Source organism: Natrix helvetica (genome assembly GCF_964273705.1).
Source record: "Natrix helvetica genome assembly, chromosome: 2".
Classification (NCBI taxonomy): Eukaryota; Metazoa; Chordata; class Lepidosauria; order Squamata; family Natricidae; genus Natrix; species Natrix helvetica.
The window spans coordinates 100,207,334-100,222,471 of NC_138552.1; the positions used below are offsets into that span (position 1 = coordinate 100,207,334).

General features: G+C 35.1%; 1 protein-coding gene across 4 annotated transcripts in view; it reads left to right on the plus strand.

Annotated features, from left to right (window-relative positions):
• Positions 1 to 15,138, plus strand: part of NRG1 (neuregulin 1) — a gene marked incomplete at its 5' end in the record, with an annotated part of 167,354 nt that overhangs the window by 38,370 nt on the left and 113,846 nt on the right. For all 4 annotated transcript variants that reach the window (XM_081943213.1, XM_081943214.1, XM_081943215.1 and 1 more), the window contains 2 exons: positions 3,840 to 4,023; positions 13,452 to 13,576. In XM_081943213.1, the coding sequence (XP_081799339.1) occupies positions 3,840 to 4,023; positions 13,452 to 13,576 (309 nt within the window). The remainder of the gene's footprint in view (positions 1 to 3,839; positions 4,024 to 13,451; positions 13,577 to 15,138) is intronic.

The window sequence follows — 15,138 nt, forward strand, 5'->3', positions numbered from 1 at the left end:
CAATAATAATAATTTAAAACCGCTTCAGTCAAATTACCTTCTTAAGCAATAGGGAAATTTCACAAGAGGGAAAGCATGCAACATGTAAGAAAGGATGTTTGAGCATCCTCATATTAATTTGTGGAGGGCTGATAATAACAGTTAGGAAATAACATATTGCAAAGTTGTCCCATTAAAAAAAACTCATGTAGAATAAGAGTAAAAATAACAGATTTACTTGATGATATACATGAGTGAAAAATGCTTATGAAAATAAATTACCATTCTATGTTGCTGTTTTGTCAATTATGTAAAGTACATTCTTGTAAACTATGTATTTGATGCATGATTTTGCAGTATATTGCAAGATACTACTTAAGTAGAAACTAGGATTTACAATATACTAAATGTTTTTAGGTAGATAGGTAGAAATAGATAGTTTACAATTCAATGGTATCCCAAAAGTACATTATCCAGCCACATCAATTTGTGGTCCTTAACTAACATAATGCCTAACTAAGGTCATTATGCAATCTTAGTATAATCAAAAGCTTCCATGGACAAATTGATAAATTTCAAAAATATTTAGGTTTCATCATTTGTTTCCTAATTTAAAGGCTCTATAAAAGAATTTGGCAATTTTAAAATGGAATATTAGATTCCACAAGAAGAATTTAATAATAATAACTACCTGATCTACCAGGAATTTTACCTAGAATTATCACTATATAATCACTATCACTGTATATCATAAAACTGATAGCAGAACATGAGCTGTGGGTCCAATTGTTCCAAAATGTCTGAGGTAAAACTTTTGTGCCAAAGGTATGGGGATGTATTAATATTTTCCAGTAAGTGTGAACCACTGACACAAGTTAAGATGATATCAGTATTGTGAATTATTCAGTTTACAATATTTGGCAAACAGTAACAGATAGTTAACAAGATGGGTCAAATGTTCAGGGTATATTTTACCACTATCTGTCCTGCTTATGACTGAAGAGTAGTCAAAATTTTGGTGATCGCCACACCTGTATAATTATTAGTTGTGATATATAATTTTATTGTATTTTATGTCTTTTTTTTTTAGTTTTATAAGTATAGATATATGTATAGGCTGATATCCCTATTGAATGCCTGTTTTGCCCACTGCCTCCACTACATACCTTCTTCAAGATCATAGTTTTTTTGATTCTCTGCAGTGTTTGCTGCAAAAAAAAGCTTCTTATGGAAATAGATTGCCTATATTGAAAAAAGCTAAAACTGAATTCAATATTTTATTGAAAAATATTAAGGCTCAATACAAGCTTAATTGGTAATAAATTCAATAAAACAGCTCTTATTTTGGGTTGACATCCAGTAGGTTGTGCTGCAGATGTGTCCTTTACAAGATGTTTATGTGCTATGCGAGATAATTAGAAAACATTCATGATAAATGTTGTGCAACTTAGCCATTTATATCTTTACCTTTTAAGGGTTTTTCCCCCTGGATTCAGTGAGATTTATTCCCAAATTAAGCTTGTTTTTGTGGTCCTATATTTGGCTTCCATCATTCAGACAAGCTGCCTTTGTACTTTTTAATATCATTTACTCCACACCTTTCCTTTTAACAAGAAATGGTTGTTTGTTTGTTTTTTAAAAAAGCAGCCAATCTGCGGGCAGTAAACTAATTACTACAAGGTCAGTTAATGGTACCTGATAAAGCGAAAATACCACAATGGTTTGCAGAATCTATAGGTTGATTTCTACAGAATCCATGTTCTTAGTTTTTCCATAGTTAACCATGTTTTTTTGGAAAAAAATCACATTTAAAAAGGACCACTAAGTATCACGTTCAGGAAGTAAAATCTCTCAACTTAGATTTCTTTCTGTTTTCCTATCTTGCAATTTTGTAGTAATTCAACGAAATCTTAGACAATAGAACTAGCAATATATAATCCAGCCTGTTTAGGGGATAACACTTTGATGATCTTTAAAAGGTTTTTTTTTTCTTTTGCTCTTGCTGTTTCTTCATTATTTTTTCCCTTTGCCGTTTCTTCATATTAATTCAGGCATAACCTTTGCTCATCTCCTGTGAAAGTAACAGAATTTTACTTTTAAAGTTCTAATATTTCTTGACTGCAGACAAAATAAATACTATTCTTATTGATAAATATATAGTGCATGATAATAAAATTGACTTTACATCAATAATTATAACAGCTGCATTTTTCTAATATCTGAGGAAGAAGCTTACCTATGATTTCTTCATCTTTCTGACTAATTACCTTGATCTTTTAAAAAAAATCAACTATGCCATAAGATGTTAATTGATGCTTAACAGCCAAAATATCAAACAACCTTGGTTTGAATTCTTTTGATCTTGGTAGAGTCAACATTACATTTATTAGTATATATTTAAATAGCTGAACTGTTAAAAACTTGCAACCCTTAGTTTAGCAAAGGGGGGGAAATCACGATATGTGATGACAACGTGACGCCACGAGTTTGACACCCCTGGCCTACTAGATGCCAAGGAAGGTGATATTCAGTTGCACACACCTCACTTCTTCACACAATTTGGCAGCTGATGTGTCTATTTTATATATGGATTTCCCTCTTTGGCAAGTAGAGAGATTTGGAGATTCCCATTCAAGACTTTCCTTAAAGGAAAATGAAGTAAAACCATAAACATACTGTACTTCCTGCTTTTCATTGAATTCTGCCGGTGCACTGCATTCACCCTGCATAATAAGTCATAAACAAGTTATGCAACTCAGTGAGGGGGAGAGAAGTAATTGGGCTGGTATTCCAGCTTGGCTTTTTATGTCATGGAAACATCTGTAATCAAAGCCTGTGTTTATTTTATTACAAAATGTAATGTATAAAGTGTTCCCTCTTTGAAAGGAGAAACCAGATCTTGAAAGATATTCCTCTAAGTTTCAGAACTGGAGAACAGTGTAAATAAAGCAGGCCTATTACTGACAGAGATAGACTCTTTTTGAAGAACAAATTTTATTGTACTGACACAGCTTGGCTTTATTGGAGCTTGGCTCTATATTAGAGCATGATCTGAAGGATCATGAAGCAACAACTTTTCTAAGACTGGTGTGTGTTTTTTTTCTTTGTAGCAGACCTCTGGAACTGCTAAACATGTTGCCTGAATTTCCATTAGAAAAGAAACACAAGATGTAAATTTAGTGGTTTCTATCCAATGGTGCCATTTGTATAGCAGGCATCAACAGTGGAAGGGATTCCTCTGTTGAATCAAGTTCTTATAATTAACCTTTAAAAAGCTGCATGAATGATTTATCTAAAGGCAAGAACATTTACTACATTCCAAATGTTTTATAGGTTAATAAATATTCTAAAATAAGTTTTTCCTGGGTTGGGAAAGGAATGCTTTGCAGGTAAAATAGATTTCTCTGGGCTAGAGAGAATCCTTCTAGTGATCATACTATAATCTATTGTAGAATAAGTGGAAATCTTGTCGAATTCCTCTTCTAGCTTTGAGATCCAGGAACAAGAGGATCCCAGAGTGTCCGTTTCTGAGTTTCTGCAAACTACAAATGATGGAATAAGAGAGATCAGCATTTCCCCATCATATTATCAGTTCATCCCAACGTAACATTATTCAATACACAGAATACACAGGTTACATAACAAACTTAGTGATTCAGAGCAGCTTTGGTTGTTATCATTAAGTATGCACCATTTGTTTCCCTTCATTTCATGATATCTTTTTTTTCATGAACCTGGCAACTTTCATGTAAAGAATGCATAATATTGAGATGTCTTAAATGCTCCAAGTTGCTCACTTTTGTTTTCAGTTTCAAAGACTACGTGGTCACTTACGCATTATTATTATTATTTTTCTTTAGCTGTGCCTCCTAAATTGAAGGAGATGACAAGTCAAGAATCTGCTGTGGGTCAGACAGTAGTTCTCAGATGTGAAGCCAGTTCTGAGCATACCTCGCTCAAATTCAAATGGTTAAAGAATGGAAAAGAAATAACAAAAAGAAACAGACCAGAAAATGTCAAGATTAAGAGCCCCAAAAAACAAAAGTAAGTATATAGTAGTGTATCTAAAAAGTTAAGAATTGTTTTTCTTGATGCAGATATCAACTGTATTAATCATCTCAGATGCCCAAAATATGTTATTCTATTTGGAAAGAGATAATTAATGGAAATAGATTGTTATTTTATTTTAACTTAATGATTTTATGCTTCTACTGCTGTTATATCTTACTTCATAAAAAGTTCAATAGAAGTTCTTTGTCATTATTAAGCTAGTTCTATAGGGCAGAATTTCTTTTACAAATAATGTATTTCTAATCCTGCAATAAAGGGCAATAAACCAAAATGTGCATGAAAATATAAATTTATTAAGTGGGTTTGCACCCACTATGCTAGACACATTCACAGTAATAATCAGTGTGAGAGACAAAAAACAAACCCTTAATTTACTAGCTAGATATTGTTATGTTTCAGGGAAAAAATATCTACAGTTTCCTCTCATTCTTCCTTAGAAAACTCATGGACCTGTTGCATGATAATCAGAATCAATATATTTTCAATGATCTGGTTAGAATGTGAATATAAAGTGAATATATTTTTTCATTGATCTAACTAGATTGGTTTTTAATCTTTAACATTTGTGCGTTGATTGGTTTTGGATACATTTAAACTCCCTATTTTTTAGTTTAATCTGCCTCAAAGAACAGGTATGAAGCTAAAATCTTGGCATGAATTAAAAAAAAGTAACATGAACATTTTGATGTGTTTTGGTCCATTTCCTCTGAGTGAGCACAATTGAACCAAATATCAAGACACAAGTATCCTTCATGCTGCTGATTTTATCATATATTCATTAAACAAAGATGAAGCTTTTTATTAGTTCATTTCAAAGAACGAGTGTCTGGAAAGCTTATTATGCTTATTGTCATGTCTGCAATTTTCAATCCCAAACAGCAGCCGAAATCAATAAGAACATTTAATTTTGTGGGTAAACCAAACTCCTTTTTCTCTGTTTCTTATGTTAAATATTAGAATACTAAATTGCCATCATCTGTCTCTGTATTAAATACAGTGAAGGATGACTTGGAAAGTTAGCTGGGTTTAAAATGAACATGATTGATTGAAGCAGTAGAGTTGTTAAGGCTGTGCAACTGGAGAAAAGGCTTTTTTTCCACCTTCATTTCATGCAAAGCTCAAAGAGGCTGAAGTATTGCAGGAAAATAAAAGTTTTACAGATGGATCCAGGTTACTTTGGACCCAGGTTTGAATGCAATATTATATATTTTGTATATAATATGGTCCCTGGTACATTGTGAGGCATGCTTTAACAAATGAATCTATTTGGGCAGATTTATTGAATATGCATTTATGAAAATTATTAGACTTGATGTTACTTTTCAGTAACAGCTAACATGGTTGTGAAGTTGAGCTTGAAAGTTTGTAGAAAATTTGAGATGGACTCTGAGAATTCAAGAGACAAGCTATAAATTTTTTCAGGTAAACGGATGTTATCTTGGATAAAATACCTTATCTTGGATAAAATTTTGTTTATTCTCCTAGCTACAGACACTGAATGAACTTTGTAAAATTAGTAGATGTATTTTATATGGATTTCTATTTATTTTTAAAAACATGCAAATCAGTATCATGGTCATAGTTTGGTATTTCATACCAGCTGAAGATGTACAGGTAGTCATCAACTTACTACCACAATTAAACCCAAATTTTATGTTGCTAAAATGAGACATTAAGTGAATTTTGCCCCATTTTACAACCTTTCTTGCCACATTTGTTGAGTGAATCCCTGTAGCTGATAAGTCAATAATCTTAAATATGAAAACAGTTGCCAAGCATTAGAATTCTGATCATGTCACCAAGGAGATGCTGCAAGAGCAAAAAACGATCATAAATCACTGTTTTCAGTGCCATTGTAATTTTGAAAGATCACCAAATGAACTGTTGTACATTGAGGAGTACCTACGTATGACACAAGGAAGGATTATGGTTTCTACCCCTAGGGCTTCTGCTTAGTTTCTTTGTATCGGAAAATAGAAATTACCTCAGAACATCCCAATTTGTGCTTGATTTTGCCTGCATGTTTTCTTGCTTTGAATGGAGCATTGCTCCTTCTTTCCCTTGACCTTTTCTGTTCCTTTCTTGTCTGTGCTGCCATTTCTTGAACAATTTTCTGGATGAACTGTTTGTGGTCAGCATACAAATTTTGGTTACTGAGAGAATGTCTGGATGACAGAATTTACTCGTGCTTCAGCCTAAACCACTTTAGCCAGAAATAGCTTTGAATTTGGATTATACCGTTATGTAGGCCTGACATAAGCAGTTACATAATTCCAAAATGCAAACTGATTACAAAAGAAATCGTTTTTAAATATCTTAAAAGCCCACAGTTCCCTTTGCCAACCTGATCACCTCATATGTACAGCTCCAGTGTGATATATTTACAAGTTCGCAAGTGAAAGGCTCAATCTCCTGCTTTTTATTTGGATGCTTTGTGATACTTTAACACAATTTTCTATTTGCAAGTTACATGTAATGGTTATATTAAGTTATTCCCTGCCAGAACTGAGAGCTCCTGTTAGATCAGTACAGCTATTTTTAGGGGAGGAGGCATGAAGTAATAGGCTAATTATTCTACAAAAATTATCATGTATGTAAAGATGATGCAAAATATGCTAAATTTCATAGGATATTCTTCAGTAAAGATTTTATTTAAAAATATATGATCAACAACACAGGAATTCAAATAAGGTTGTTATACTGCAGAAATGTATCAACCATATCACAATTATGCTAATATTTAGACCTCACCTTAATTACAATCTTAAAAGGAGTGAAATGAAAGCTATTAGATCTATCAGGGAAAAATAAACTTTAATTTTTATAATGACTGCATTGAAATTCCATCCCTATCTTTTTATAATTTGAAATTGATACACTTTGAGAACCACCTGAATGTAAAGATTTTGTACATTCACATATGGTTTAAATTAAGCATACCTTGGTATGTTTGAGTTTAATTCATACTGAATTGAGCAAATATTTTTTTTATAAAATAAAAAGGCAGTTTTTAAAGCAATTGTCAGTAACGTTGTGGGGCTTGGCGGCAATAAATACATTTCTGTAGTTAGTTTACCTATTCAACCCATCTTGACTTCATCCCTTCATTTCTCCCTCCTAACCTGGTCTTATTTTTATTTACAATCCAGCTTCTATAGCTGCTATGCGAAGCTGAAAGCCTTCCTCACTACCATAGTACGTATAAGTTCAGTGTCAGGCAAACATTTGTGCTGGAGGATATGTACACAATACTGAAAGCCTATCATACATGCCACTGTTAAGTATCTTCCATATTCATAATATGTTTTTGTGCTAACCATGGCCTTCCACAAAGGATTACCAAGAGGGAAGAGGTTGCATCTTCAACAAAAATAGCCATTGTAGACATCCATTGATTTTATTATTGAGGTATGCACATCGTATTTATATGCAGCCTAAAGACATTTTATGAAATAGAGTTAAATGCTAAATCCTATCACTTTGTGTCACACCCAAAACCAAGAATGATACATGGCAATTCTTCCAAGCTGAGATCTTTATTGTTTCATGCCTATAGACAAAATCTTGCCATACTAAAGACTCTACTATTTACATTTGCAACATATTTTGTGCACTAATAGGGAACTGTTGTCTTCACCCTCTTTCTCTCACACATACTTTCTGATCTGAGTTGCCTCTTAGACTGCTGAAATTCACCCCTCCTCCTAGGAACCCACCTCCTCACTACCTTCCACCACACTTTATACCATGGCAAATTCTTGGCCTTATTTTTAAAATATGTAAAAATAATATACTAATAAAATCAGATGGAGCACAAATCCTGCCCTGGCATGGATATTAAGGGATATATGCTACGTTGCTTGTATCTATGCTGGCTAACAGATACAAGCAGTATTAGTATTAGTATTTTGGTCTAATACTTAGGAATGCACTGTGCTACTATTATTTCAGTGCTTTCATATTACACAAGTTATTGCATATTTTCATTACTTTATCTTCATCATTATTAGGAAAGAAAAATAAGCAGATGTTTAGTAACTGGCCCAATTCAGGCAACTTATATTTGTTATAAAATCATTTACATTTATCTTGTCCTCATAAGTTAAGGAGAGCAGTTTAGTTTATCATTGGCCTAATTATACATTAGAGAAAGGTGTATCTGATACAATTTTAAAGAATGGATATAAATTTATATAGATTCGATGTGAAGTTTAACCTCCTCCTCGTGCATGATTTCTGTTTGAAAATGAAACCTGGGATTTCTGTAAGACTATCCATAGGAATCATGTTTTTATTCACTGCATGGAAATTAATTTGGCGACTTTCAGGCTGAAATCTAAAAGTCATGCATCAAATATAAAGCGTATATTGTAACTGTGAATAAGAAACCCACAACTTCATGCATTTGCTGTGGAGACTTGTAAGCTAGTTGCCAATTCGTTGTATATGACCAATAGCTTCACAATATTAGTAAATATTTAATATTAAAATCTTTTCTACTCATGTGTACTCATGGGTACTCATATAAGAGTATATGTGGAAGTCCTTTTTATTATTTTCCAAAATTGGGCATGATTTCCAGAATATTTTCTTATTTTAGCATTATTTTTCCTTGGTAATTTTGTACCCTCTACAGCATTAAACATTTTTGTCTGTTAACAATCCTATTCATATAGCTCACTTCCCCCATTCTTTCTTGTTTGAGAATCCCTAGGAATGTCTCTAGATATTGGTTAATTATAGTGGGAAGAGGGGTTTTTTTCTGTCTGGGTCTGGTCTTATTAGTACCTTGGAGAGCTCACTACAAAAGTTTACAGGAAACCTGGTGTCCCATGACTCAGTAATGGTCATCTGAGGTTTAATAATTTGACCACTTGGCAACTGGCATGTATTTACAACAGGGTCGTGTGGTCGCCATTTGCAATCTTCTCAGTCGGGTTCCGACAAGCAAAGTCAATGGGGAAAGCCAGGTTCATTAAACTGCCTGATTCACTTAACTGAAGTCATTTGCTTAACAAATATGGCAAAAACAACTGCCTTGCTTAGCAATTCCGGTCCCAACTGTGGTTGTAAGTTGAGAACCACCAGTAATAGCTATTAAGTAATGGAAATGCCAGCTAGGTTTCTTTGTGAGTGTTTGATTCCTTTAAAAATAAAAGACTGAAGATTTCAAACTATGCTGCAAAGGACTGGGTTTCCCATGGTCTGTCCTGAGCAGCTTTTTGAAGTGAAATCACATCCAAACTAGAGAAACATCAGTTTTAGAATCCTCATGTTCTATAGAAGGAGGCATGTTTTAGTCTGGAATCGATGGTGGGGTTCATGCCAGTTTTCTTGTATGATTTGTTTAAATCGCTGTACAAGAGGAATGTTTAAGAGCCACTCTGATGTAGTGATTAAAGCACCAGTCTAGAAACTGGGAAACTGCGAGTTCTAGTCCCTGCTTAGCTATGAAGCTACCTGGTAACTTTGGCCCTGTCACTATCCTAGGAGGAGACAATGGAAAAATCTTTCCAAAAGATCTTGCTAAAAATTGTAATAACTAATCCAGACAGTTGCCAGAAGTCAAAAACGGACTCAAAGGTCCCTCTCCCCCTTCCCCCCAAAATGAGGGAAGGATTGAATTTTATGTCTCCTATGAATGATGTTCCAGATATGTACAAGGAGAACATTGGGCTTTTGTAGCAGGCTATTGCCTTCATATGTTTTACCCAGAAGCTTAGATTTTTTAAAGATTTTTTTTCATCCGTGTTTTATTTAAAGATCCATGCAGATCTTTAATTTATTTCTTCAACAATGAATGGCTTCATTTTAATGTTTAATATTAAAATTAAAAAGGAGTGCTTAGTTTTATTTTTAAATAAAATTTGGTTTATCTTTAATATTATCCCCCAAGGAAGGAAGGAAGAGCTGAATATGATGAACAGTTGAGACAGCTGGGTATGTCTAGCCCAGTGATGGCCAACCTTTTTGGCACCGAGTGCACAAACCAGAATGTGTGAGTGTGTGCACTGGAGCCCCAGAAACTCAAAAACCAGCTGGCCGGTGTGCATGTACGCACCAGCCACCCGGTCTCCTGGTTTCCGGTGCATACATGTGCGCCAGCCAGATGAGCACCACCCAGCTGTTCTTTGGGTTTCCGGGGCTCTGGCACACATCAAGATCAGCTGGCTGGTGCACATGCACACACTGGAAACCAGAAGAGCAGCTGGGGACAGCGCACATGCTCACAGAGAGGGCTCTGCATGCCACCTCTGGCACATGTGCCATAGATTCACCATCATGGGTTTAGCCTATTGAAGAGAAGGATTAAGGAGGACATGATAACTGTCTTCCAGTATTTAAGGGACTGTCACAGAGAAGAGGGGATTGACTTATTCTCCAAAGCAGAGCAAGACAAGAAGTAATGAGTAAAAGCTTGATTAAGAGAGATCCTACCTAGTAGAAGTAAAGAAAAAATTTTCTGACAGTAAGAACAGTTAATCAATGGAATATTTTGCCTCTTAGAGTTGTGGGTGCGCCAACACTGAAGATTTAAAAAAACAGACTGGATAACCATTTGACTGGGACGTATAAGGTCCCTGCCTTGAGCAAGCAGTTGGACTTGCTCAAGCAGTTGTCATATTAAGAAACATAATCTTAATATAAAATTAGAACATAGAATCATAGGGTCCCAGCCCTATGATTCTATGTTCTAATTTTATATTAAGATCATGTTTCTATGCTATATGGTTAGATGTTGCTGTACTATGTTAAACTTATTTTCATGTTGCCCTTTTAATCACAAGAAAGGCAGCATAGATTTCAGGGCCATTGTCTCTCATATACTGGATTAAGAGATAAAGGCACCAACTGGAAGATAGAAGGTATTAAGATACTCCTCCCAGTAGGATCTGAGGCTAAGATGTAAATAGATTTGGGATGGTTTCAGACCTCTAGCCTTATATCCTACATTCACAATCATCCTATGTCTACAGCAGTGGTGGGATTCAATTTTTTTTGCTACCGGTTCAGTGGATGTGGCTAGCTGGGGGGCATGTGACTGAGTGGGTGTGGCCAACCTGATGTCACACATGACCTCCCCCACCAAGCCACGCCCACAGGAAAAGGTAAGGTTTTTTTAGGATTTCTCCCTATCTATCCCCACCCTCCCTTCACCAGTCGCCCCCATTTCCACTCCTAAACCCTGGCCCTAGCCTTGCTTCCTCCCCCACCACTGCCTCTTTGGTTACTTACCTTCCACAGTGGCTCATCCAGAGTTCAGAAGGCAAGCTGACCGGACTTTTCTGCAACCCCCCCATCAGCTGCCGTTGCTGGGATGCGGCTGGCTGGCAAAGATGCCTCCCAGCCACCACCTCTTTGAGAGCTGCTTTGCAAAGCAGCTCTCAAAGTGGCAGCGACTGGCCACAGACCACTGAAAAGTCCTCTGGCGAAAAAGCTGCTTCCATTGCCTCTATTTTGTTCACGCATGCGAATCCCATTGTCTTGCAAGTCTGCTTTTTATGTATCCCTGCATCTGGGCGAGCCCAGCCATTGCTACTGTTCGCCGAACTGGGCAAAATTTCTGCCACCAGTTCAGGCGAATTGGTGCAAACCAGCTAAATACCACCTCCGGTTTACAGGGTTATACAATGTTTTCAAGTTACTAGAAAGATCTGAGCAATGATAATAAAAATGCTGTAATCTATAACTTATCATGGTAGTGTCTACTTCAACATGAAGTCCAAACATTAAAATCCTAAATTAAGCATTGTAGTTAACATTTTTGAAAAATCTCATGCAACTCCACTGCTTTTAGTGAGGCGGTTGAAGAGTTAAATTATTGTACTTAAGATTGTCCTACAAAGTTTGGCAGTAGTTAGAAATCTTAACTGATCCAAACAAAGTTAAGCAGGATTGGCCATCATTAGTAGCTGGATGAGAAACTGCCAAATCCTCTCAGGGTTACAGTCTAAACTGGGAGATTAAAACAACAACAACAGAAGAAGGAAATGCAATCCATATCTGTACTGTTGCCAAGATAAATATGTAAATGCACCCATAAAATCATAGGAGGGTGTTGAGCTTCAAACGGGGTTTATCTCTTAAGATTGTTTTATTTTTTTAAAAAAAAATAGGACCTAAATGTTTGGGTATTTTTATTATTTGAAGTATTTTTCTTTGCCCAGCCAAGAGGGCTCTTAGAGCTACTTAAAAAGTTTAATAATGGGAAGGTTTCTGCTCATATATTCATATTAAAAAAAGAGAATCAAAAACAACCCAATTGAATCCGAGGAGGAAAAAACCGAACTACTTTCTAGTTCTAACTTCTAATGATCAGTTCAAACAAGCAGTTAAAAGTTAATCTCAAGTTAAAGACAATAGCTATGCCCTTTTTAATGTGCTGAACAACAGTTGAGCCTGGAATTTTGGCCACAAGACATTCCTTAACCATGTCATCACATGATCGGACTCTATTTTACAACTGTAAAATTTTATGATTCGATTTTTAAGACCGTTGTAAAGCAAATCACTGTGATCGTTAAGTGAATTATTTGATTGTTAAGAAAACTGCATGGATGCTAAGAAAATCATTTCTTCTGAATAGATGCTTTTTGCTGGAATCTGGCCAAAAATGGCACAAATGACATTGTGATGTTATTGTGGGACATTGTAACCAGTTGTAAATGTTAGCTGAAATGTGCCACACACCAAACTGTGATCAGGTGCCTCCAGATATATCTGTGCAGCAGTCATAACTTTGAGGATGGATTGTAAGAAACTTTGGGGGGAGGGTGTTTCATCATATGGTCATTAAGTAAGGAGTACCTGTACAACCAAATCTATAATAGGAAAATGTGCATTATGTATTACAGGTAGTCCTCAACTTATGACCACAATTAAGCCCGGAATTTATGTCTCTTAAGTGAGAAATTTGTTAAGTGAGTTTTGCCCCATTTTGCAACCTTTTTGCCACAGTTGTTAAGAGAATCACTGAAGTTGTTAAATTATTAACATGGTTGTTAAATGAATCAGGCTTCCCCATTGATTTTGCTGTCAGAAGGTTGCTAAAGGGAATCACATGAGCTCGGGGACACTGCAACCGTCATAAATATGAGTGAGTTGCCAAGCCATCTGAATGTAAATCATGTGACCGCGGGGATGGTGCAGCGGTCATATGTGTGAAAAATGGTCATAAGTCACATTTTTCAGTGCCGTTGTAACTTTGAATGATCACTAAGCGAACTGCTGTAAGTCGAGGACTACCTATACTTTACAATATGTCATTTATCTTATGAACATGGTTCCTCTCTGCACCTCCAGTAAAGGAGGAACAAATCTTAAAAAGTATTTTTGTGTATATTTGTTTCTTTCAATGATGCATAAAATGATTTAATATTTATTCAACTTTCTTTCCTTAGAACATTCTCCGAACTCCGCATTACTAAAGCTTCTTTGGATGATGCTGGGGAATATACATGTAAAGCAAGCAACAGATATGGGGATGACAGTACTAATGCTGAAGTAACTATTATAGACACCAGTGGTAAGATGTGATTCATTCTTATCTAGAATTGTTTAAAATAAAAGTGAATTGTTATAAGAATGATATTTTTAAAAACTCCTGTAATGTATCTACTTAAGGGTATAAAATGAAACAAAACTAAAGTGAAAATATTTTGGTTTATCATTTAATAGATAATATAAAGGCCAAATGTAGGTAGAATGTCTAAATAATAGGATACAATATTGGAGGGGAAGTTAATAATGTTTACACCAGTGTTTCTCAAACTTGGCGACTTGAAGTCCTCTGGACTTCAACTCCCAGAATCCCCCAGCCAGCATAGCTGGCTGGGGAATTCTGGGAGTTGAAGTCCAGAGGACTTCAAGTCGCCAAGTTTGAGAAACACTGGTTTACACTGAGAAGTTCATTCAAGTTATTTGAATATATTCCACCAGATACGTTTTCAAATGCAGCTGTCAAAACAATATATTTTTATAATAAGTGATCATATTTATTTTATTACTCAGATCAGTGAATTAAACTTTTATCTGTTTTTTTGGCTTAAATGCAAGCATAGTATAAGAGACCTTAAAATGTGTATGTTCTACTACAGCAGCACTTGCCGCATTGTTTTTCTAGTCAGCAAAAACAGCAAAGAGATTCACCTTTGTGCACATGGGAACCGCTGCACTGTACTATTCTCATTAAAGAGATTGCAGCAATAGATTTACATGAAATACATATGGAGTTGTTAAATTCATTTATTCCTCTTGAGTCCTGTAATTTACATTTGCAATTTTAAGGTGCAGAAAACAGAAAAGTAAAAAAATAGTTTGTGGTCAATGAAAAGAGATACATATTTTTAAGCTGTGTTCAGCTATGTTTCTCACAGCAGATACACAAATTTCTGTTTACTCCATCAGGATCTATATAATCTTTATAGCAGATACTCCTGGTTATGAGCCATCAGATGATTATACAGTTTGCCATTTTGTTTCCTAAGATAGCAAAACTCCGATGCTTTGTCTGTTTGCCATTACATGAAAAAACAAAAGTAAAATGGAAATGTATTGTGTTGTGCTACTTTAAATTGAATGTTCTGGATTTTCAAACATCATGCTAAAAAGTGATGTGCAATATATTTATGTGCAGGTTATATAATTATAGAAGCGTATACTTAATTATACATTGTAATGTTGATATTAGAATCTTTTATTTGTTCTGTGTTCCCTTGACAGGTTATGGTATAAGCTTTATGCTAAAACAATATTTTTAATATTTAAAAATTAAGGGATTTTAGAGGACTATGTGAATCTTTACAAAGTGATTTGAGGCCAAAATGTCCATAAAATAGTGATGGGAGAAACTTTCGCAGCTAAAATGCCACTATTATTTAAGCTTCATCCTAGGAATTATTTGTATTTGGGTGATATTTCCAGAGAAGGGTCATTTAAGTTTCAAATGTCAAAACAGCACTTTGAATGAAATAAGAAATATTCTAGAAACTAATGAAGATAGTAAAGCATTGGTATATTATGTTCAGATCATCTATTCCCAATTCTAGCAGGTCATTTTTAAATTATGTGGAATTTTGGAGGCCATTT